Here is a 24,237-nt window from a genome sequence, read left to right on the forward strand (position 1 = left end):
CCAAAATATCTTTGCGCAGGTGCGGCGCCCAAAACTGCACACAGTACTCCAGCTGCGGCCTCACCAATGCCCTATACAGCTGCAGCAAGACCTCCCTACTTTTTAACAACCTTATCAACCTGGGTGCCAACTTTCAGGGATCTATGCACATGTACACCCAGATCTCTCTGCTCGTTGACACTACCAAGAGTCCTTCCATTAGCCCTATATTCTGTACTCCTGTTACTCTTACCAAAGTGAATCACCTCACACTCTTCCGCATTAAACTCCATCTGCCACCTCTCAGCCCAGCTCTGCAGCTTATCTCTGTCCCTCTGCGAACTGTAACATGCATCCTCACTGTCTACAACTCCTCCGAATTTGGTGTCGTCAGCAAATTTACTAACCCGTCCTCCTCCTTATATATCTCAATCCCGTCTAGTCTAAAAGCCTGTATCTCAGTATTCTCCTCGACTACATTGACTCTTTCCTGCGTGAATACTGATAAAAAATATTCATTTAGTGCCTCTCCTATCTCTTCAGGCTCCACGCACAACTTCCCACTGCTGTCTCTGACTGGCCCTAATCTTGCCCTAACCAATCTTTTATTCTTGTCATACCTATAGAAAGCTTTAGGATTCTCCTTGATCCTATCTGCCAAAGTCTTCTCATGTCCTCTTCTAGCTCTTCTTAACTCTAAGAAGGAAAGGATGTCTCAAGACATGGTACATTGGGGAGACCATGCAGATGCTACGACAACAGATGAATGAACACCGTTCGACAATCACCAATCACCCTGTTGGGGAACACTTCAACGGTCATGGGCATTTGGCGTATGATCTTTGGTAAGTGTTCTCCAAGGCGGCCTTCACGACACACAACAACACAGAGTCGCTGAGCAGAGACTGATAGTCAAGTTCCGCACACATGAGGATGGCCTCGACCGGGATCTTGGGTTCATGTCGCACTAACTGTAACCGCCATGACTTGCCTGGGCTTGCAAAATCTCACTAACTGTTGTGGCTGGAGACAATACACATCTCCTTAACCTGTGCTTAACCCTCTCTCCACTAACATTGTCTGTACCTTTCAGACTTGATCACCTGTAAAGACTCACAATCCAACCATTATCCTGTAAGTTGAGTTGCATCTTGATATACCCTGTTTGTGAACTGAACTCCCACTGACCTATGAAGGGACAGCGCTCTGACAGCTAATGACTTGTGCTCTTGGACTTTAACCTGGTGTTGTGAGACGTCTTACTTATTAATTGGACATAAGTTGGTGATAGAGGCTGTTTGCGTATCCAGTGGTTTACCATGGGGTTCAGTGCTGGGTCTCTTGTTTGTTGTGTACACAGATGATATAGCTGATAATGTGGGGGGGGATTGAGAAGTAGGTTTGCATATGAGACCAAGATTGATAGGGTGGTAAATAGTAAAGAAGATGGTTGTGGTTACAGAAAGATATAGCTGGGTTGGTCAGATGGGCAGAGCAGTGGCAGATGGTATTTAACCCTGATAAGTATGAGGTGATGCACTTTGGAAGAAGTAACAAGACAGGGGAGTATTTAATGCACGGCAGGACATTAGGAAGCTCAAAGGAACAGATAGATCTTGGGGTACTTATTCACAGATTCCTGAAAGTGGCAGAGCAGGTGGAGAGGGTAGTTAAGAAGGCATGTGGGACATTTACTTTCATCAGCTGTGGTGTAGAATATAGAGAGCAAAGAGATAATGTTGGAGCTGTACAGAAAGTTAGGCTACAGCTAGAGTATTGTGTGCAGTTCTGGTCACCTCACTATCGGGAGGATGTGATAGCACGAGAGGGGATACAGAGGAGATTCACCAGGATGTTGCCTGGGATAGGATATTTGAGCTATAAGGAGAGACTGGGTAGGCTTGGATTGTTTTCTCTAGAGCAGAGAGGCTGAGGAGGGATATGATTGAGGTGTGTAAGATTATGTGGGGTATGGACAGGGTGAATAGGAAGCAGCTGTTCCCCTTGGTTGAGAGGTCAATCATTCGGGGGCATAGTTTTAGGGTGAGGGACAGGAGATTCAGAGGAGAATTAAGAAAAATCATTTTCACTCAGAGGGTGATGGGAGTCTGGAACGCACTGCCTGGGATGGTGGTGGAGGCCAGAAACCTTACAACCTTGAAAAAATATTTGGATGACACTTGAAACAGTGTCAGGAAATAGGACAAATGCAGGAAAATGGCATTAGTACACCACTAGTGGGAACTATTGTCGGTGCATACTCAATGGGCTGAAAGGCCTTTACTGTACTGTAAGAATATGACGAAGTCATTCAGCATCCCTTCACCGTCACTGGGTCAAAATCCTGGAAGTCCTTTCCCAACAGCATTGTGGATGTGCCGACAACATAGGGACTGCAGCAGCTCAAGCACTGTAAACACTCGGAGACACGCAGGGTAGAATAGGTGTAGGAGGATGCGGCGGCACGGACTCGTTGGGCCGAAGGGCCTGTTTCCCGTGCTGGGTTGTTCTTTGTTGTTGTTCTTTGTTGTAAAATTCTGGCCATGGATAAAATAATCGATCTCCCCATCAGGTTCGGCTTTTGCAGAATAAAGGTCTGCCAGCCAACAGTCACTCCACTGAAAACGCCATCCTGGTGAAGTTGAACCAAAACTGGCCGTTACTCATTGACCCACAGGGGCAAGCCAGTCATTGGATCAGCACGATGGAAGCCCAGGACTTATGCATACTTCTGGCAACAGACCCCAATTACATGAACACAATGGAAACTGCTATTCGAATGGGAAATCCAGTCCTACTGGAAGTGAGTACATGGTCCGAGAATGTCACTGTTCAAGTGGGGCTTTACTCTGTCTAACCACATGCTGTTTCTATCTTCGGAGTGTTTGATGAGACAGTGTGGAGGGAGCTTTACTCTGTATCTAACCCCATGCTGCACCTCTCCTGGGAGTGTTTGATGGGGACAGTGTAGAGGGAGCTTTACTCTGTATCTAACCCCATGCTATACCTGTCCTGGGGTAGTTTGATGGGGGACAGTGTAGAGGGAGCTTTACTCTGTATCTAACCCTGTGCTGTACCTGTCCTGGGAATGTTTGGTGACTAGTGGAGTGCCCCAGGGGTCGGTGCTGGGGCCTCAGCTATTTACCATTTATATAGATGATCTGGAGGAGGGAACCGAGTGTAGGGTGTCGAAATTTGCTGATGACACCAAGATTGGTGGAACGGCAAATTGTGCGGAGGGTGTGGAGAGTCTACAGAAGGATCTAGATAGGCTGGGCGAATGGGCCAGGAAATGGCAAATGGAATTTAATGTTGGCAAGTGCGAGGTGGTCCACTTTGGTAGGAATAATGGTAGGAAGGATTATTATTTACGTGGCGAAAAACTGCAGCAGGCGACGGTGCAGAGGGACCTCGGGATCCTTGTGCATGAGTCGCAAAAACCCAGCTTGCAGGTGCAGCAGGTGGTCAGGAAGGCGAATGGGATGCTGGCCTTCATAGCGAGGGGGATTGAATATAAAAGTACGGAGGTCTTGCTGCGGCTGTATAGGGCATTGGTGAGGCCGCAGCTGGAGTACTGTGTGCAGTTTTGGGCGCCGTACTTACGCAAGGATATTTTGGCCTTGGAGGGAGTGCAGAGGAGGTTTACTAGGCTGATACCAGAGTTGAGGGGGTTGAGCTATGAGGAGATGCTGAATAAACTGGGCTTGTACTCGTTAGAGTTTAGAAGAATGAAGGGAGATCTCACTGAGACGTATAAGATGATGAATGGGATGGATAGGATAGAGGTGGAGAGACTCTTCCTGCTCAGAAAGGATAGTAGGACTAGGGGGCACAGCCTCAAGATAAAGGGGGGGCGGTTTAGAACGGAGTTGAGGAGGAACTTCTTCACTCAAAGGGTGGTGAATCTCTGGAATTCTCTGCCCGTTGAAGTGGTGGAGGCTGCCTCGCTACATATTTTTAAGACGCGGGTTGATGGGTTTTTGATAAGAGAGGGGATTAAGGGTTATGGGGAGAGGGCGGGAATGTGGAACTGAGCCACGACAGATCAGCCATGATCTTATTGAATGGCGGGGCAGGCTCGAAGGGCTAGATGGCCTACTCCTGTTCCTATTTCTTACGTTCTTATGTTCTCATGTTTGATGGGGGACAGTGTAGAGGGAGCTTTACTCTGTATCTAACCCCGTGCTGTACCTGTCCTGGGAGTGTTTGATGGGGACACTGTAGAGGGAGCTTTACTCTGTATCTAACCCCGTGCTGTACCTGCCCTGGGAGTGTTTGATGGGGGACAGTGTAGAGGGAGCTTTACTCTGTATCTAACCCTGTGCTGTACCTGTCCTGAGAGTGTTTGATGGGGACACTGTAGAGGGAGCTTTACTCTTTATCTAACCCCGTGCTGTACCTGTCCTGGGAGTGTTTGATGGGGACAGTGTAGAGGGAGCTTTACTCTTTATCTAACCCCGTGCTGTACCTGTCCTGGGAGTGTTTGATGGGGGACAGTGTAGAGGGAGCTTTACTCTGTATCTAACCCTGTGCTGTACCTGTCCTGGGAGTGTTTGATGGGGACACTGTAGAGGGAGCTTTACTCTTTATCTAACCCCGTTCTGTACCTGTCCTGGGAGTGTTTGATGGGGACACTGTAGAGGGAGCTTTACTCTGTATCTAACCCCGTGCTGTACCTGTCCTGGGAGTGTTTGATGGGGGACAGTGTAGAGGGAGCTTTACTCTGTATCTAACCCCGTGCTGTACCTGTCCTGGGAGTGTTTGATGGGGACACTGTAGAGGGAGCTTTACTCTGTATCTAACCCCGTGCTGTACCTACCCTGGGAATGTTTGATGGGGGACAGTGCAGAGGGAGCTTTACTCTGTATCTAACCCTGTGCTGTACCTGTCCTGGGAGTGTTTGATGGGGATAGTGTAGAGGGAGCTTTACTCTTTATCTAACTCCGTGCTGTACCTGTCCTGGGAGTGTTTGATGGGGACAGTGTAGAGGGAGCTTTACTCTTTATCTAACCCCGTGCTGTACCTGTCCTGGGAGTGTTTGATGGGGACAGTATAGAGGGAGCTTTACTCTGTATCTAACCCCGTGCTGTACCTGTCCTGGGAGTGTTTGATGGGGACAGTATAGAGGGAGCTTTACTCTGTATCTAACCCCGTGCTGTACCTGTCCTGGGAGTGTTTGATGGGGACAGTATAGAGGGAGCTTTACTCTGTATCTAACCCCGTGCTGTACCTGTCCTGGGAGTGTTTGATGGGGACAGTGTAGAGGGAGCTTTACTCTGTATCTAACCCCGTGCTGTACCTGTCCTGGGAATGTTTTTTTGGGGCAATGTGGAAGGAGCTTTAGTCTAAACCGTGGATGGCCTGAACTGAATCAGTGAGATCATCAATTGGAGAGACATATTCTTGTTTCACATCCTTTCTAAACAGGATTTAGGGGAGACGATCGATCCTGGTCTGAGACCAATTTTAGTGCGGGATATTTGTGTTCGAGCAGGCCAAGAATATATCAAGATCGGCAGAACAGAGATAGAATACAATTCCAATTTCAGGTAATTCCGGACTGTGTCCACAGAGATAGAATATAATTCCAATTTCAGATCATTCCGGACTGTGTTCACAGAGATAGAATATAATTCCAATTTCAGATCATTCCCCACTGTGTTCACAGAGATATAATATAATTCCAATTTCAGATCATTCCCCACTGTGTTCACAGAGATATAATATAATTCCAATTTCAGATCATTCCCCACTGTGTTCACGGAGATAGAATATAATTCCAATTTCAGATCATTCCCCACTGTGTTCACAGAGATAGAATATAATTCCAATTTCAGATCATTCCGGACTGTGTTCACAGAGATAGAATATAATTCCAATTTCAGATCATTCCGGACTGTGTTCACAGAGATAGAATATAATTCCAATTTCAGATCATTCCGGACTGTGTTCACAGAGATAGAATATAATTCCAATTTCAGATCATTCCCCACTGTGTTCACAGACATAGAATATAATTCCAATTTCAGATCATTCCGGACTGTGTTCACAGAGATAGAATATAATTCCAATTTCAGATCATTCCCCACTGTGTTCACAGAGATAGAATATAATTCCAATTTCAGATCATTCCGGACTGTGTTCACAGAGATAGAATATAATTCCAATTTCAGATCATTCCCCACTGTGTTCACAGAGATAGAATATAATTCCAATTTCAGATCATTCCCCACTGTGTTCACAGAGATAGAATATAATTCCAATTTCAGATCATTCCCCACTGTGTTCACAGAGATAGAATATAATTCCAATTTCAGATCATTCCGGACTGTGTTCACGGAGATAGAATATAATTCCAATTTCAGATCATTCCCCACTGTGTTCACAGAGATAGAATATAATTCCAATTTCAGATCATTCCGGACTGTGTTCACAGAGATAGAATATAATTCCAATTTCAGATCATTCCCCACTGTGTTCACAGAGATAGAATATAATTCCAATTTCAGATCATTCCCCACTGTGTTCACAGAGATAGAATATAATTCCAATTTCAGATCATTCCGGACTGTGTTCACAGAGATAGAATATAATTCCAATTTCAGATCATTCCGGACTGTGTTCACGGAGATAGAATATAATTCCAATTTCAGATCATTCCCCACTGTGTTCACAGAGATAGAATGTAATTCCAATTTCAGATCATTCCGGACTGTGTTCACGGAGATAGAATATAATTCCAATTTCAGATCATTCCCCACTGTGTTCACAGAGATAGAATATAATTCCAATTTCAGATCATTCCCCACTGTGTACACAGAGATAGAATATAATTCCAATTTCAGATCATTCCCCACTGTGTTCACGGAGATAGAATATAATTCCAATTTCAGATCATTCCCCACTGTGTTCACAGAGATAGAATATAATTCCAATTTCAGATCATTCCCCACTGTGTACACAGACATAGAATATAATTCCAATTTCAGATCATTCCGGACTGTGTTCACAGAGATAGAATATAATTCCAATTTCAGATCATTCCCCACTGTGTTCACAGAGATAGAATATAATTCCAATTTCAGATCATTCCCCACTGTGTTCACGGAGATAGAATATAATTCCAATTTCTGATCATTCCGGACTGTGTTCACAGAGATATAATATAATTCCAATTTCAGATCATTCCCCACTGTGTTCACAGAGATAGAATATAATTCCAATTTCAGATCATTCCCCACTGTGTTCACAGAGATAGAATATAATTCCAATTTCAGATCATTCCCCACTGTGTACACAGACATAGAATATAATTCCAATTTCAGATCATTCCGGACTGTGTTCACAGAGATAGAATATAATTCCAATTTCAGATCATTCCGGACTGTGTTCACAGAGATAGAATATAATTCCAATTTCAGATCATTCCCCACTGTGTTCACAGAGATAGAATATAATTCCAATTTCAGATCATTCCGGACTGTGTTCACAGAGATAGAATATAATTCCAATTTCAGATCATTCCAGACTGTGTTCACAGAGATAGAATATAATTCCAATTTCAGATCATTCCCCACTGTGTTCACAGAGATAGAATATAATTCCAATTTCAGATCATTCCCCACTGTGTTCACAGAGATAGAATATAATTCCAATTTCAGATCATTCCCCACTGTGTTCACAGAGATAGAATATAATTCCAATTTCAGATCATTCCCCACTGTGTTCACAGAGATAGAATATAATTCCAATTTCAGATCATTCCCCACTGTGTTCACAGAGATAGAATATAATTCCAATTTCAGATCATTCCGGACTGTGTTCACAGAGATAGAATATAATTCCAATTTCAGATCATTCCCCACTGTGTTCACAGAGATAGAATATAATTCCAATTTCAGATCATTCCAGACTGTGTTCACAGAGATAGAATATAATTCCAATTTCAGATCATTCCCCACTGTGTTCACAGAGATAGAATATAATTCCAATTTCAGATCATTCCGGACTGTGTTCACGGAGATGGAATATAATTCCAATTTCAGATCATTCCCCACTGTGTTCACAGAGATAGAATATAATTCCAATTTCAGATCATTCCGGACTGTGTTCACAGAGATAGAATATAATTCCAATTTCAGATCATTCCCCACTGTGTTCACAGAGATAGAATATAATTCCAATTTCAGATCATTCCCCACTGTGTTCACACAGATAGAATATAATTCCAATTTCAGATCATTCCCCACTGTGTTCACAGAGATAGAATATAATTCCAATTTCAGATCATTCCCCACTGTGTTCACAGAGATAGAATATAATTCCAATTTCAGATCATTCCAGACTGTGTTCACAGAGATATAATATAATTCCAATTTCAGATCATTCCGGACTGTGTTCACAGAGATAGAATATAATTCCAATTTCAGATCATTCCCCACTGTGTTCACAGAGATATAATATAATTCCAATTTCAGATCATTCCCCACTGTGTTCACAGAGATAGAATATAATTCCAATTTCAGATCATTCCCCACTGTGTTCACAGAGATATAATATAATTCCAATTTCAGATCATTCCGGACTGTGTTCACAGAGGTAGAATATAATTCCAATTTCAGATCATTCCCCACTGTGTTCACGGAGATAGAATATAATTCCAATTTCAGATCATTCCCCACTGTGTTCACAGAGATATAATATAATTCCAATTTCAGATCATTCCGGACTGTGTTCACAGAGATAGAATATAATTCCAATTTCAGATCATTCCCCACTGTGTTCACAGAGATAGAATGTAATTCCAATTTCAGATCATTCCGGACTGTGTTCACAGAGATAGAATATAATTCCAATTTCAGATCATTCCCCACTGTGTTCACAGAGATAGAATATAATTCCAATTTCAGATCATTCCCCACTGTGTTCACAGAGATAGAATATAATTCCAATTTCAGATCATTCCCCACTGTGTTCACAGAGATAGAATATAATTCCAATTTCAGATCATTCCGGACTGTGTTCACAGAGATAGAATATAATTCCAATTTCAGATCATTCCCCACTGTGTTCACAGAGATAGAATATAATTCCAATTTCAGATCATTCCGGACTGTGTACACAGAGATAGAATATAATTCCAATTTCAGATCATTCCCCACTGTGTACACAGAGATAGAATATAATTCCAATTTCAGATCATTCCCCACTGTGTTCACAGAGATAGAATATAATTCCAATTTCAGATCATTCCCCACTGTGTTCACGGAGATAGAATATAATTCCAATTTCAGATCATTCCGGACTGTGTACACAGAGATAGAATATAATTCCAATTTCAGATCATTCCAGACTGTGTTCACAGAGATAGAATATAATTCCAATTTCAGATCATTCCCCACTGTGTTCACAGAGATAGAATATAATTCCAATTTCAGATCATTCCGGACTGTGTTCACAGAGATAGAATATAATTCCAATTTCAGATCATTCCCCACTGTGTTCACAGAGATAGAATATAATTCCAATTTCTGATCATTCCGGACTGTGTTCACAGAGATAGAATATAATTCCAATTTCAGATCATTCCCCACTGTGTTCACAGAGATAGAATGTAATTCCAATTTCAGATCATTCCAGACTGTGTTCACAGAGATAGAATATAATTCCAATTTCTGATCATTCCGGACTGTGTTCACAGAGATAGAATATAATCCCAATTTCAGATCATTCCCCACTGTGTTCACAGAGATAGAATATAATTCCAATTTCAGATCATTCCCCACTGTGTTCACAGAGATAGAATATAATTCCAATTTCAGATCATTCCGGACTGTGTACACAGAGATAGAATATAATTCCAATTTCAGATCATTCCCCACTGTGTACACAGAGATAGAATATAATTCCAATTTCAGATCATTCCCCACTGTGTTCACGGAGATAGAATATAATTCCAATTTCAGATCATTCCCCACTGTGTTCACAGAGATAGAATATAATTCCAATTTCAGATCATTCTGGACTGTGTTCACAGAGATAGAATATAATTCCAATTTCAGATCATTCCCCACTGTGTTCACAGAGATAGAATATAATTCCAATTTCAGATCATTCCGGACTGTGTTCACAGAGATAGAATATAATTCCAATTTCAGATCATTCCCCACTGTGTTCACAGAGATAGAATATAATTCCAATTTCAGATCACTCCAGACTGTGTTCACAGAGATAGAATATAATTCCAATTTCAGATCATTCCGGACTGTGTTCACAGAGATAGAATATAATTCCAATTTCAGATCATTCCGGACTGTGTTCACAGAGATAGAATATAATTCCAATTTCAGATCATTCCAGACTGTGTTCACAGAGATAGAATATAATTCCAATTTCAGATCATTCCAGACTGTGTTCACAGAGATAGAATATAATTCCAATTTCAGATCATTCCCCACTGTGTTCACAGAGATAGAATATAATTCCAATTTCAGATCATTCCCCACTGTGTTCACAGAGATAGAATATAATTCCAATTTCAGATCATTCCCCACTGTGTTCACAGAGATAGAATATAATTCCAATTTCAGATCATTCCCCACTGTGTTCACAGAGATAGAATATAATTCCAATTTCAGATCATTCCCCACTGTGTTCACAGATATAGAATATAATTCCAATTTCAGATCATTCTGGACTGTGTTCACGGAGATAGAATATAATTCCAATTTCAGATCATTCCGGACTGTGTTCACAGAGATAGAATATAATTCCAATTTCAGATCATTCCCCACTGTGTTCACAGAGATAGAATATAATTCCAATTTCAGATCATTCCCCACTGTGTTCACAGAGATAGAATATAATTCCAATTTCAGATCATTCCCCACTGTGTTCACAGAGATAGAATATAATTCCAATTTCAGATCATTCCGGACTGTGTTCACAGAGATAGAATATAATTCCAATTTCAGATCATTCCCCACTGTGTTCACAGAGATAGAATATAATTCCAATTTCAGATCATTCCCCACTGTGTTCACAGAGATAGAATATAATTCCAATTTCAGATCATTCCGGACTGTGTTCACAGAGATAGAATATAATTCCAATTTCAGATCATTCCCCACTGTGTTCACAGAGATAGAATATAATTCCAATTTCAGATCATTCCCCACTGTGTTCACAGAGATAGAATATAATTCCAATTTCAGATCATTCCCCACTGTGTTCACAGAGATAGAATATAATTCCAATTTCAGATCATTCCCCACTGTGTTCACAGAGATAGAATATAATTCCAATTTCAGATCATTCCCCACTGTGTTCACAGAGATAGAATATAATTCCAATTTCAGATCATTCCCCACTGTGTTCACAGAGATAGAATATAATTCCAATTTCAGATCATTCCGGACTGTGTTCACAGAGATAGAATATAATTCCAATTTCAGATCATTCCGGACTGTGTTCACAGAGATAGAATATAATTCCAATTTCAGATCATTCCCCACTGTGTTCACAGAGATAGAATATAATTCCAATTTCAGATCATTCCGGACTGTGTTCACAGAGATAGAATATAATTCCAATTTCAGATCATTCCCCACTGTGTTCACAGAGATAGAATATAATTCCAATTTCAGATCATTCCCCACTGTGTTCACAGAGATAGAATATAATTCCAATTTCAGATCATTCCGGACTGTGTTCACAGAGATAGAATATAATTCCAATTTCAGATCATTCCCCACTGTGTTCACAGAGATAGAATATAATTCCAATTTCAGATCATTCCGGACTGTGTTCACAGAGATAGAATGTAATTCCAATTTCAGATCATTCCCCACTGTGTTCACAGAGATAGAATATAATTCCAATTTCAGATCATTCCCCACTGTGTTCACAGAGATAGAATATAATTCCAATTTCAGATCATTCCCCACTGTGTTCACAGAGATAGAATGTAATTCCAATTTCAGATCATTCCCCACTGTGTTCACAGAGATAGAATATAATTCCAATTTCAGATCATTCCCCACTGTGTTCACAGAGATAGAATGTAATTCCAATTTCAGATCATTCCGGACTGTGTTCACAGAGATAGAATGTAATTCCAATTTCAGATCATTCCCCACTGTGTTCACAGAGATAGAATATAATTCCAATTTCAGATCATTCCCCACTGTGTTCACAGAGATAGAATGTAATTCCAATTTCAGATCATTCCGGACTGTGTTCACAGAGATAGAATGTAATTCCAATTTCAGATCATTCCGGACTGTGTTCACAGAGATAGAATATAATTCCAATTTCAGATCATTCCCCACTGTGTTCACAGAGATAGAATATAATTCCAATTTCAGATCATTCCCCACTGTGTACACAGACATAGAATATAATTCCAATTTCAGGTCATTCCCCACTGTGTTCACAGAGATAGAATATAATTCCAATTTCAGATCATTCCCCACTGTGTTCACAGAGATAGAATATAATTCCAATTTCAGATCATTCCCCACTGTGTTCACAGAGATAGAATATAATTCCAATTTCAGATCATTCCGGACTGTGTTCACAGAGATAGAATATAATTCCAATTTCAGATCATTCCCCACTGTGTTCACAGAGATAGAATATAATTCCAATTTCAGATCATTCCGGACTGTGTTCACAGAGATAGAATATAATTCCAATTTCAGATCATTCCCCACTGTGTTCACGGAGATAGAATATAATTCCAATTTCAGATCATTCCCCACTGTGTTCACAGAGATAGAATATAATTCCAATTTCAGATCATTCCCCACTGTGTTCACGGAGATAGAATATAATTCCAATTTCAGATCATTCCCCACTGTGTTCACAGAGATAGAATATAATTCCAATTTCAGATCATTCCGGACTGTGTTCACAGAGATAGAATATAATTCCAATTTCAGATCACTCCCCACTGTGTTCACAGAGATAGAATATAATTCCAATTTCAGATCATTCCGGACTGTGTTCACAGACATAGAATATAATTCCAATTTCAGATCATTCCCCACTGTGTTCACAGAGATATAATATAATTCCAATTTCAGATCATTCCCCACTGTGTTCACAGAGATAGAATATAATTCCAATTTCAGATCATTCCCCACTGTGTTCACAGAGATAGAATATAATTCCAATTTCAGATCATTCCGGACTGTGTTCACAGAGATATAATATAATTCCAATTTCAGATCATTCCCCACTGTGTTCACAGAGATAGAATATAATTCCAATTTCAGATCATTCCGGACTGTGTTCACAGAGATATAATATAATTCCAATTTCAGATTATTCTGGACTGTGTTCACAGAGATAGAATATAATTCCAATTTCAGATCATTCCCCACTGTGTTCACAGAGATAGAATATAATTCCAATTTCAGATCATTCCCCACTGTGTTCACAGAGATAGAATATAATTCCAATTTCAGATCATTCCAGACTGTGTTAGAACATAGAACATAGAACATTACAGCGCAGAACAGGCCCTTCGGCCCACGATGTTGCGCCGACCAGTTACAAAACAATGACCCACTAACCTAAACCAAACCCTTTTCGTCCATAAACCTATCCACGGATCTCTTAAACGCCCCCAAACTAGGCGCATTTACAACTGCAGCAGGCAGGGCATTCCAATCCCTCACCACCCTCTGGGTAAAGAACCTACCCCTGACATCCGTCCTATAACTACCCCCCCTTAATTTAACGCCATGCCCCCTCGTGCTAGATTTCTCCATCAGAGGAAAAAGGCTATCTCTATCCACCCTATCTAAACCTCTAATCATCTTATATGTTTCAATAAGATCCCCTCTTAGCCGCCTTCTTTCCAGTGAAAACAACCCCAAATCCCTCAGCCTCTCCTCATAGGACCTCCCCTCCATACCAGGCAACATCCTGGTCAACCTCCTCTGCACCCTCTCCAAAGCCTCCACATCCTTCCTGTAATGTGGGGACCAGAACTGCACACAATACTCCAAGTGCGGCCGCACCAGAGTTGTGTACAGTTGCAACATGACGCTGCGGCTCCTAAATTCAATCCCCCTACCAATAAACGCCAAGACACCGTATGCCTTCTTAACAACCTTATCTACTTGATTCCCAACTTTCAGGGATCTATGTACACATACACCTAGATCCCTCTGCTCATCCACACTATTCAAAGTCCTCCCGTTAGCCCTATACTCGACACATCTGTTATTCCTACCAAAGTGAATTACCTCACACTTCTCCGCATTAAACTCCATCCGCCACCTCTCGGCCCAGCTCTGCAACCTGTCTAAGTCTTCCTGCAAACTATGACACCCTTCATCACTATCTACCACACCTCCGACTTTGGTGTCATCAGCAAATTTACTAATCCACCCAACTATACCCTCATCCAGATCATTAATAAAAATTACAAACAGCAGTGGCCCCAAAACAGATCCCTGAGGCACACCACTCGTAACCGAACTCTATGATGAATATTTACCATCAACCACCACCCTCTGTCTCCTATCTGCTAACCAATTCCTGATCCAATTCCCTAGATCACCCCCAATCCCATACATCTGCATTTTCTGCAGAAGCCTACCATGGTGAACCTTATCAAACGCCTTACTAAAATCCATATACACCACGTCCACTGCCTTACCCCCATCCACCTCTTTGGTCACTTTCTCAAAAAACTCAATAAGGTTAGTAAGGCACGACCTACCCGCCACAAAACCATGCTGACTATCTCCAATCAATTCATTACTCTCCAAATAACTATAAATCCTATCCCTAATAATTTTTTCTAAAACCTTGCCCACAACAGAAGTGAGACTCACCGGTCTATAATTCCCGGGGAAGTCTCTGTTCCCCTTCTTAAACAATGGGACAACATTCGCTAACCTCCAATCTTCCGGTACTATACCAGAGGCCAACGACGACCTGAAGATCAGAGCCAGAGGCTCTGCAATCACTTCTCTTGCCTCCCAGAGAATCCTAGGGTAAATCCCATCCGGACCAGGGGACTTATCTATTTTCAGACCCTCCAGAATATCCAGCACATCCTCCTTATCAACTGTAACACTGTCAATTCTACTCCCCTGCAACCCAGTGTTCTCCTCAGCTATATCCATGTCCCCCTGCGTGAACACCGAAGAGAAATATTGGTTCAATGCCTCTCCAATCTCCTCCGGTTCCACACATAACTTCCCTCTGCTGTCTATAACTGGCCCTAATCTTGCCCTAACCAACCTTCTGTTCTTGACATACCTATAGAACGCCTTAGGATTCTCCTTAACCCTATCAGCCAAAGTCTTCTCATGCCCTCTTTTAGCCCTTCTTAGCTCACTCTTCAACTCCCTCCTAGCCAATCTAAAGTTTTCTAGTGCACTACCCGAGCCCACACGTCTCATCCGAACATAATCCTCCTTTTTCCTTTTAACCAACGAATCAACTTTTTTGGTGCACCACGGTTCCCTAGCCCTACCAATTCCTCCTTGCCTGACAGGGACATACCTATCACGGACTCGCAGTAGCTGCTCCTTGAAAAAACTCCACATTTCAGACGTTCCCAGTCCCTGTAATCTCCTAGTCCAACCTATGCTTCCTAATTCTCTCCTAATAGCCTCATAATTACCCTTCCCCCAGCTAAAACCACTGGCCCGAGGTTCATGCCTATCCCTTTCCATCACTAAGGTGAACGTAACCGAATTGTGGTCACTATCACCAAAATGCACACCAACTTCCAAGTCTAGCACCTGGTCTGGCTCATTTCCCAGCACCAAATCCAATATAGCCTCACCTCTAGTTGGCCTATCTACATACTGAGTCAAAAAACCTTCCTGCACGCTTTGTACAAAAACTGACCCCTCTAACGAGCTAGAGCTATAACAATTCCAATCAATATTGGTAAAGTTAAAATCCCCCATAACAATTACCCTATTACTTTCACTCCTAACCAGGATCGTCTCCGCAATCCTTTCCTCAACCTCTCTAGAACTTTTAGAAGGTCTATAAAAGACTCCCAACAGGGTGACCTCTCCACTCCTATTTCTAATCTCCGCCCATACTACCTCAACAGACAAGTCCTCATCAAACTTCCTCTCTGACACTGTGATACAGTCCCTGACCAATAATGCTACCCCTCCCCCCCTTCTACCCCCTCCTGTACTCCGACTAAAACATTTGAACCCCGGGACCTGCAGCAACCATTCCTGCCCCTGCTCTATCCATGTCTCTGAAATGGCCACAACATCGAAGTCCCAGGTACTGGTTCACGGAGATAGAATGTAATTCCAATTTCAGATCATTCCGTACTGTGTTCACAGAGATAGAATATAATTCCAATTTCGGATCATTCTGGACTGTGTTCACGGAGATAGAATATAATTCCAATTTCAGATCATTCCGGACTGTGTTCACGGAGGTAGAATATAATTCCAATTTCAGATCATTCCCCACTGTGTTCACAGAGATAGAATATAATTCCAATTTCAGATCATTCCGGACTGTGTTCACAGAGATAGAATATAATTCCAATTTCAGATCATTCCCCACTGTGTTCACAGAGATAGAATATAATTCCAATTTCAGATCATTCCCCACTGTGTTCACAGAGATAGAATATAATTCCAATTTCAGATCATTCCCCACTGTGTTCACAGAGATAGAATATAATTCCAATTTCAGATCATTCTGGACTGTGTTCACAGAGATAGAATATAATTCCAATTTCAGATCATTCCCCACTGTGTTCACAGAGATAGAATATAATTCCAATTTCAGATCATTCCCCACTGTGTTCACAGAGATAGAATATAATTCCAATTTCAGATCATTCTGGACTGTGTTCACAGAGATATAATATAATTCCAATTTCAGATCATTCCCCACTGTGTTCACAGAGATAGAATATAATTCCAATTTCAGATCATTCTGGACTGTGTTCACAGAGATAGAATATAATTCCAATTTCAGATCATTCTGGACTGTGTTCACAGAGATAGAATATAATTCCAATTTCAGATCATTCTGGACTGTGTTCACAGAGATAGAATGTTGTTTCCCTGACATTGGTATTTTTGTGAATGTCTTGATGGGCGCAAGATGAAAAGCTTCAACAAAATGTCTTTTTGTGAAAATAAGTTCTGTGCTACCAAGTGACTATTATTGTGAGTTGTTCACCAGTTTATTATTGCAGGCTGTACATGACCACACGGATATCCAACCCAAACTTCCTTCCGGCCGTCTGCAACTTGGTTACTTTGATAAACTGCACGGTGACATTTGAGGGTCTTCAGGAACAGCTGCTGTCTCGGGTGGTCAAACGCCAGCAACCACAAGTGGAGGAGCAACTTGGGCAATTACTGCAGAGCATTGCCAATGACCTGGTCACCCTGTTGGAGCTGGAGAATAAATCACTGTCTCTGCTGCAGAAGACTGAGGGTAAGAGGGGGGCTGTCATAGAGGCAGAATCTTATCTCGGAGGTGGTTGTTCTGAAAGGGTAAAAATTGGTGTGAGATGGATTCTCTTCTGAGAAGGCATATCTGTTCAAAAACTTGTCCGAATTGCTGATTCCCATTTATTTGAAGATGCTAAACATAGACATTTGCAGGTTTAACAGTCAATCTGATTAAAGCCAGTTTTCATGGAGCAGGATTTTGTTTTATTCTTATATTCCTTTGTGGGATATGGGTATCTCTGCTTGCTCAGCATTTATTGTCTATCCTTGGTTACTCTGGAACTGAATGGCTTGCGGAATCATTTCGGAGGGCAGTTGAGAATCAACCACATGGCTGTGGCTCTGGAGTCACATGTTGGCCAGACCAGGTAAGTATAGCAGATTTCCTTCCCTAAAGGCATTCGTGAACCAGATGGGGTTTTTTTTTTCAATAATTGACAATGGTTTCATCGTCACCAGTAGATTCTTAATTCCAGATTTTTCTTATAATTGAATTCACATTCCACCATCTGCTGTGGTGGGATTCGAACCTGGGTCTCTGGAACATTAGCTGAGTTTCTGGATTAATAGTCTAGTGATAATACTATTAGGCCATCACCTCCCCTTTATAGGCTCCTCGCAGCCAATGTGCTGATTGGCACAAAGTGGCAGTTTTCAGTATGGCGCAGGGATCGGTGAGGACCGCGCATGTTCTCAGTTCCAGCACGGGTGCTGCTGGTGGAGGGGGTTCAGTGGAGGAGAAATATGTCTGCAGGAACCACCCCCCCCCCGACCATTCCCCACTCTCCTGCAGATCAAACGGGTGAGCAAAGCTGCTGGAGAGCCACATATAGCGACAGAAACTGTAAAGTGGGATAAATACTCAAGAAGCAAACAACTTGTGTTAAAACATGAACATTTTAACATCTGCACTGTGAAAATATAATCGTTAACAATGCACTTTTGGAAAATTATACCATCATCTATCGATTTTACCACACAAGTCAATTCCTCAAGTCCCAGATTTGATAACATCGAAAAGGTTTCAGTGGATTGCACTGTGGAAAAGCTGACATTTAAATCTGTAATTCATTTTGTGGAAGCATGAGTAGTTCTCCATTTGACTGTGACAATAACCAAAATTACTCAAATATTTTCGCTTCAAACCTATTCAGTTATTTCATTGTTAATCAGTTTAACTCTGAAGAAGAAAGATTGGAATAAAGCTAAAGTTTGGTTAAAACATAAATTCATAAAAGCTTACTTATTATTCTTACTATTCCATCATAACAATGCATTCTTCATAGAACCATACAATCCCCACAGTGCAGAAGAAGGCCATTCAGCCCATCGAGTCTGCACTGACTCTCTGACAGAGCACCTTACCCAGGCCCTATCCCTGTAACCCCACACATCTAATACTCCTAACCTGCACATCTTGGGATTTTGATTTGATTTGATTTATTATTGTCACATTATTAACATACAGTGAAAAGTATTACTTCTTGTGCACTATACAAAGCATACAGTTCATAGGGAAGGAAATGACAGAGGGCAGAATGTGGTGTTACTGTCATAGCTAAGATCTAGAGAAAGATCAACTTAATGCAAGGTAGGCCCATTCAAAAGTCTGATGACAGCAGGGAAGAAGCTGTTTTTGAGTCGGTTAGCATGTGACCTCAGATAAAACCAAATTATTGCAGATCCTAGAATCTGAAACCAAGAGAGAAAAAGCTGGAAAATCTCAGCAGGTCTGGCAGCATCTGTAAGGAGGGAAAAGGACTGACGTTTCGAGTCCAGATGATTCAACTAAGTCTGTGACAAAGTGTAATCTGGACTGGAAACTTCAGCTGTTTTCTCTCCTTACAGATGCTGCCAGACATAATATACATAATATATTAATAATTTGGAGGAAAACCTAACTGGTTCGATTATATGATTGCGGACGACACAAAAGTTGGTGGAACTGCAGATAGCGATGACCATGAGAGATACAGCAGGATATAGATCAGTTGGAGAATTGGGCGGAGAGATGGCACGTGGAGTTTAATCTGGACAAATACGAGGTAATGCATTTTGGAAGGTCTAATACAGATGAGTAAAATACAATAAATGACAGAACCTTGAAGAGTATTGATAGGCAGAGGAATCTGGGTGTACAGGTGCACAGGTCACTGAAAGTGGCAACGCAGGTGGAGAAGGAAGTCAAAAAGGCATATAGCATTTTTGCTTTCATTGGCTGGGGCACTGAGTTTAAAAATTGGCTGGTCATGTTGGAGCTTTATAGAACCTTAGTTAGGCCACACTTGGAATATAGTGTTCAATTCTGGTCACCACACTACCAGAAGGATGTGGAAGCTTTGGAGAGGGTACAGAAAAGATTTACCAGGATGTTGCCTGGTGTGGAGGGCATTAGCTATGAGGAGAGGTTGGAAAAACTCGGTTTGTTCTCACTGGAACAACAGAGTTGGGGGGGCGGGGGGTAGCCTGATAGAAGTCTACAAGATTATGAGGGGCATGGACAGAATAAATAGTAAAAAGCTTTTGCCCAGGGCGGAAGAGTCAATTACTCGGGGGCACAGGTTTAAGCTGTGAGGGGCAAGGTTTAAAGGAGATGTATGAGGTGAGTTTTTTACACAGAGGGTGGTGGGTGCCTGGAACTCATTGCCGGGGGAGGGAGTGGAAGCAGATGCAATAGTGACTTCTAAGGGGCGTCTTGACAAATACATGAAGAGGATGGGAATAGAGGGATATGATCCCCGGAAGGGTAAAGGGTTTTAGTTCAGATGGACAGCATGGTCAGTGCAGGCGTGGAGGGCCGAAGGGCCTGTTCCTTTGCTGTAATTTTCTTTTATTTTTGTACTTCGTACTTTAGACCTGCTGAGATTTTCCAGCATTTTCTCTCAAGGTGGAAGAGAGACTATCCGGGGTACATGGGGTCCTTAATTATGCTGGCTGCTTTGCCAAGACAGCCATCTTAGTGGATAAGAGGCTGGTTTGTGTGATGAATTGGACTAAATTCATAGCTTTTTTATAGTTTCTTGCGGTCTTGGGCAGAGCAGGAGCCATACCCAAGCTGTGATACAACCAGCAAGAATGCTTTCTATGGTGCATCTGTAAAAGTTGGTGAGAATCATAGCTGACATGCCAAATTTCCTCAGTCTTCTGAGGAAGTACAAAGAACAGCCCAGCACGGGAAACAGGCCCTTCGGCCCAACGAGCCCACGCCGCCATCTTAACAAAGCATTTTCCTACTCCTACCTTGCCCCGTGTGTATGCGAATTGTACCCCTATTGTAACCAGATTCAGGGGAGAATGGTGTAGGGTCAATTTGTTACACCAATCAGCCTAAGAGCACATCTTTGGGGTGTGGGAGGAAACCGGAGCGCCCGGAGGAAACTCATGCAACCACAGGGAGAATGCGCAAACTCCCACAGACACTGGCCCAAATCCATGTATCTGCACAGCAAACAGTGATAGTTACTGAGCTGTTGTGGTGCCCATCTGCTGGTCCAGGATTAAGCATACACAACGACACGAAGTACTAGGCCACTCTCGAAACCTCCAAGAGCAGCCCACGCACGACCCACCGTGTGCATGCCCCTCGTTTGACAACAAGGTGGACCAACACACCTGTGGATTAAAAGAGACAAAACATTAACATGTAATATTACATTTCCGGTGTCGTCCCGAGGCTCTGACCCTTTTTAAAACCGTCTCCTATAACCCTCCATCCCTGTTTCGGTCATGTGTCTATCTAAGTAAACCTTAAACAAGTCCAACGTGCCTGCCTCCACCACCTTACTTGGTAGCGCATTCCATACCCCCACGACCCTCTGCATGAAAAACCTTCCTCTAGCGTCCAAATTATACTTCTCCCCCCTCACCATTAGATCGTGACCTCTCGTAATAGTTGTCCCCAATCTAGGGAAAAGCCTGCCACTGTTGACTCTATCTATACCCTTCATTATTTTATACACCTCTATCAGATCCCCCCTTAATCTCCGTCTTTCTAAGGAGAAGAGCCCCAGTTTACCCAATCTTTCCTCATAACCCAGTCCTTCCATACCAGGCAGCATCCTGGTAAACCTCCTCTGCACTCTCTCCAGGGTCTCCATGTCCTTGCGGTAGTAAGGTGACCAGAACTGGACGCAGTACTCCAAATGCGGCCTAACCAACGTTCTGTACAACTGAAGGATTAGACAGCAGCTCTTATACTCTATACCCCTTCCTATAAAGGCTAGCATTCCATAAGCTTTCTTCACAGCCTTCTCCACCTGGGTTGCCACCTTCAGAGACTTGTGCACTTGCACTCCCAGGTCCCTCTGTATTTCAATACTCTTAATTGGTCTACCTTTTATCATGTAACTCCTCCCTGCATTATTCCTTCCAAAATGCATCACCTCGCATTTGTCAGGATTAAATTCCATCTGCCATCTATCTGCCCAGTATACCAACCTATCTATATCCTGCTGTGTCACCTGACAATCTTCCTCAGTATCCGCCAATCCTGCCATCTCGGTTTCATCTGCAAACTTACTGATCACACCACGTACGCCCTCTTCCAAGTCGTTTATATATATTCCGAAGAGAAGAGGTCCCAGTACTGAGCCCTGCGGCACACCACTGGTGACAGACCTCCAGCTGGAAAAGGACCCTTCCACTACTACTCTCCGTCTCCTGTTGCCCAGCCAGTTTTCAATCCATCTAGATACCTGTCCATGTATCCCATGTGCCTTAACCTTTTCTACCAGCCTACCGTGCGGGACTTTGTCAAGCACCTTACTGAAATCCATATAGATGACATCAACGGCTCTCCCATCGTCGACCGTTTTTGTCACCTCCTCAAAAAATTCTACCAGATTCGTAAGGCAAGACCTCCCCTGAACAAAGCCATGTTGCGTATCCCTAATCAGATCGCAACGCTCCAAATGCTTATACATCCTATCCCTAACAATTTTCTCCAACAATTTTCCTACCACCGATGTCAAACTCACTGGCCTATAATTACCAGGGTTATCCCTACTGCCCTTTTTAAACAGCGGTACCACATTAGCTATCCTCCAGTCCTCTGGGACCTCACCTGTGTCCAAAGAAGAGACAAAGATTTGCGTCAGAGGCCCAGCAATCTCATCTTTCACCTCCCTAAGCAGCCTGGGATAAATGCCATCAGGCCCCAGAGCTTTATCAGTTTTTATGCTACCTAAACTTCCTCCCTCGTAATGGATATTTCCTTCAACTGATCTACAGCTCCCTCCAAAACATTACACGACACCAAGCCCCTCTCCTTTGTGACTACCGACGCAAAGTATTCATTCAGGATCTCCCCCATTCCCTCAGACTCAATGCACAGTTCCCCTCCTTTGTCCCTAAGAGGACCTATTTTCCCTCTGACCACCCTCTTGTTCCCAATATAAGAGTAAAATGTCTTTGGATTTTCCTTAATCCTATCAGCCAAAGCGATTTCATGCCCCCTTTTCACCCTTCTAACTCCCCTTTTAAGCTCCCTCCTGCTCTCTCTATATTCCTCCAGTGCTCTCTCCATTCCCAGTTGTTTAGACCCAACATATGCCTCTCTCTTCTTCCTGACCAAGTCCTCAATATCCCCTGTGATCCACGGCTCTCTAATCCTGCCTTTCCCATCCTTCCTCTTTACCAGCACATGTCTTTCCTGCAACATTATCAGTTTGCCCTTGAAAGCCTCCCACTTGCCAACCGTGGACTTGCCCGCTAACAACCTCTCCCAATCAGTGTCCTTCAGCTCCTTCCTAATCCAGCTGTAATTTGCCTTCTCCCAGTTCAGCACCCTCCCCTTCAGACAGCACTCATCCTTTTCCATTTTTATGTAGAGGTGTTGGTGGGCTTTCTTAACTATAGTGTCGGCACGTTGGGGGGGGGAGGTGGGGGGGGGGGGGGGGAGGTGGTGGGGGTGGAAGAAAACCAGGACAGGGTGTTGGTGATTTGGACATCTAAAAACTTAAAGTTCTCAACCCTTTCTACTTCGTCCTGTTGATGTAGACAGGGCCTTTATGCTTCCTGAAGTTGATGACAATCTCCTTCGTTTTGTTGACCTTGAGGGAGAGATTATTATTGCTGCACCAGTTCACCAGATTCTCTATCTCATTCCTGTACTCTGTCTCATTGTCTGAGATACGACCCACTGCAGTGGTGTCATCAGCAAACTTGAAAATCAAATTGGAGGGGAATTTGGCCACACAGTAATAGGTGTGCATTTGTTTCAATGCGACAAGTGTAACAGGTAAGCTAGATGAATTTGGAGCTTGGATTAGTTATAGGAACTATGATGTTATTGCTATTACAGAGACTTGGTTAAGGGAAGGACAGGATTGGCAGCTTAACATTCCAGGATACTGATGTTTCAGGTGGGATAGAGGGAGATATGAAAGGGGTGGGGGAGTTGCACTACTGGTTAAGGAGAATATCACAGCTGGCCTGCGGGAGGACATCTCGGAGGGTTCATACAGCGAGGCAATATGGGTAAGAGCTCAGGAATAGGAAAGGTGTAGTCACAATGTAGGGGGTTTACTATAGGCCACCCAACTGCCAGTGGGAGATAGAGGAACAGATGTGTAGGCAGATTTTGGCAAGGTCTAAAAGTAACAGGGTTGTTGTGGTGGGAGATTTTAACTTCCCTGATATTGACTGGGACTCACTTAGTGCTTGGAGCATGGATGGGGCAGAGTTTGTAAGGAGCATTCAGGAGGGCTTCCTGAAACAGTATGTAGATAGTCCAACTAGGGAAGGGGCCATACTGGACCTGGTATTGGGGAATGAGCCCAGCCAGGTG

General features: G+C 42.6%; 1 protein-coding gene across 1 annotated transcript in view; it reads left to right on the forward strand.

Moving 5' to 3' along the window:
- LOC145337798 (dynein axonemal heavy chain 6-like) overlaps positions 1-24,237 on the forward strand; it is a 785,492-nt gene that overhangs the window by 629,674 nt on the left and 131,581 nt on the right. The window contains exons 63-65 of the mRNA XM_080182651.1: positions 2,552-2,782; positions 5,407-5,528; positions 17,189-17,433. Coding sequence (XP_080038777.1) covers positions 2,552-2,782; positions 5,407-5,528; positions 17,189-17,433 — 598 coding nt within the window. The remainder of the gene's footprint in view (positions 1-2,551; positions 2,783-5,406; positions 5,529-17,188; positions 17,434-24,237) is intronic.

Source organism: Carcharhinus amblyrhynchos, unplaced genomic scaffold, assembly GCF_965287045.1.
Source record: "Carcharhinus amblyrhynchos unplaced genomic scaffold, sCarAmb.v2.hapA scaffold_76, whole genome shotgun sequence".
Lineage (NCBI taxonomy): Eukaryota > Metazoa > Chordata > Chondrichthyes > Carcharhiniformes > Carcharhinidae > Carcharhinus > Carcharhinus amblyrhynchos.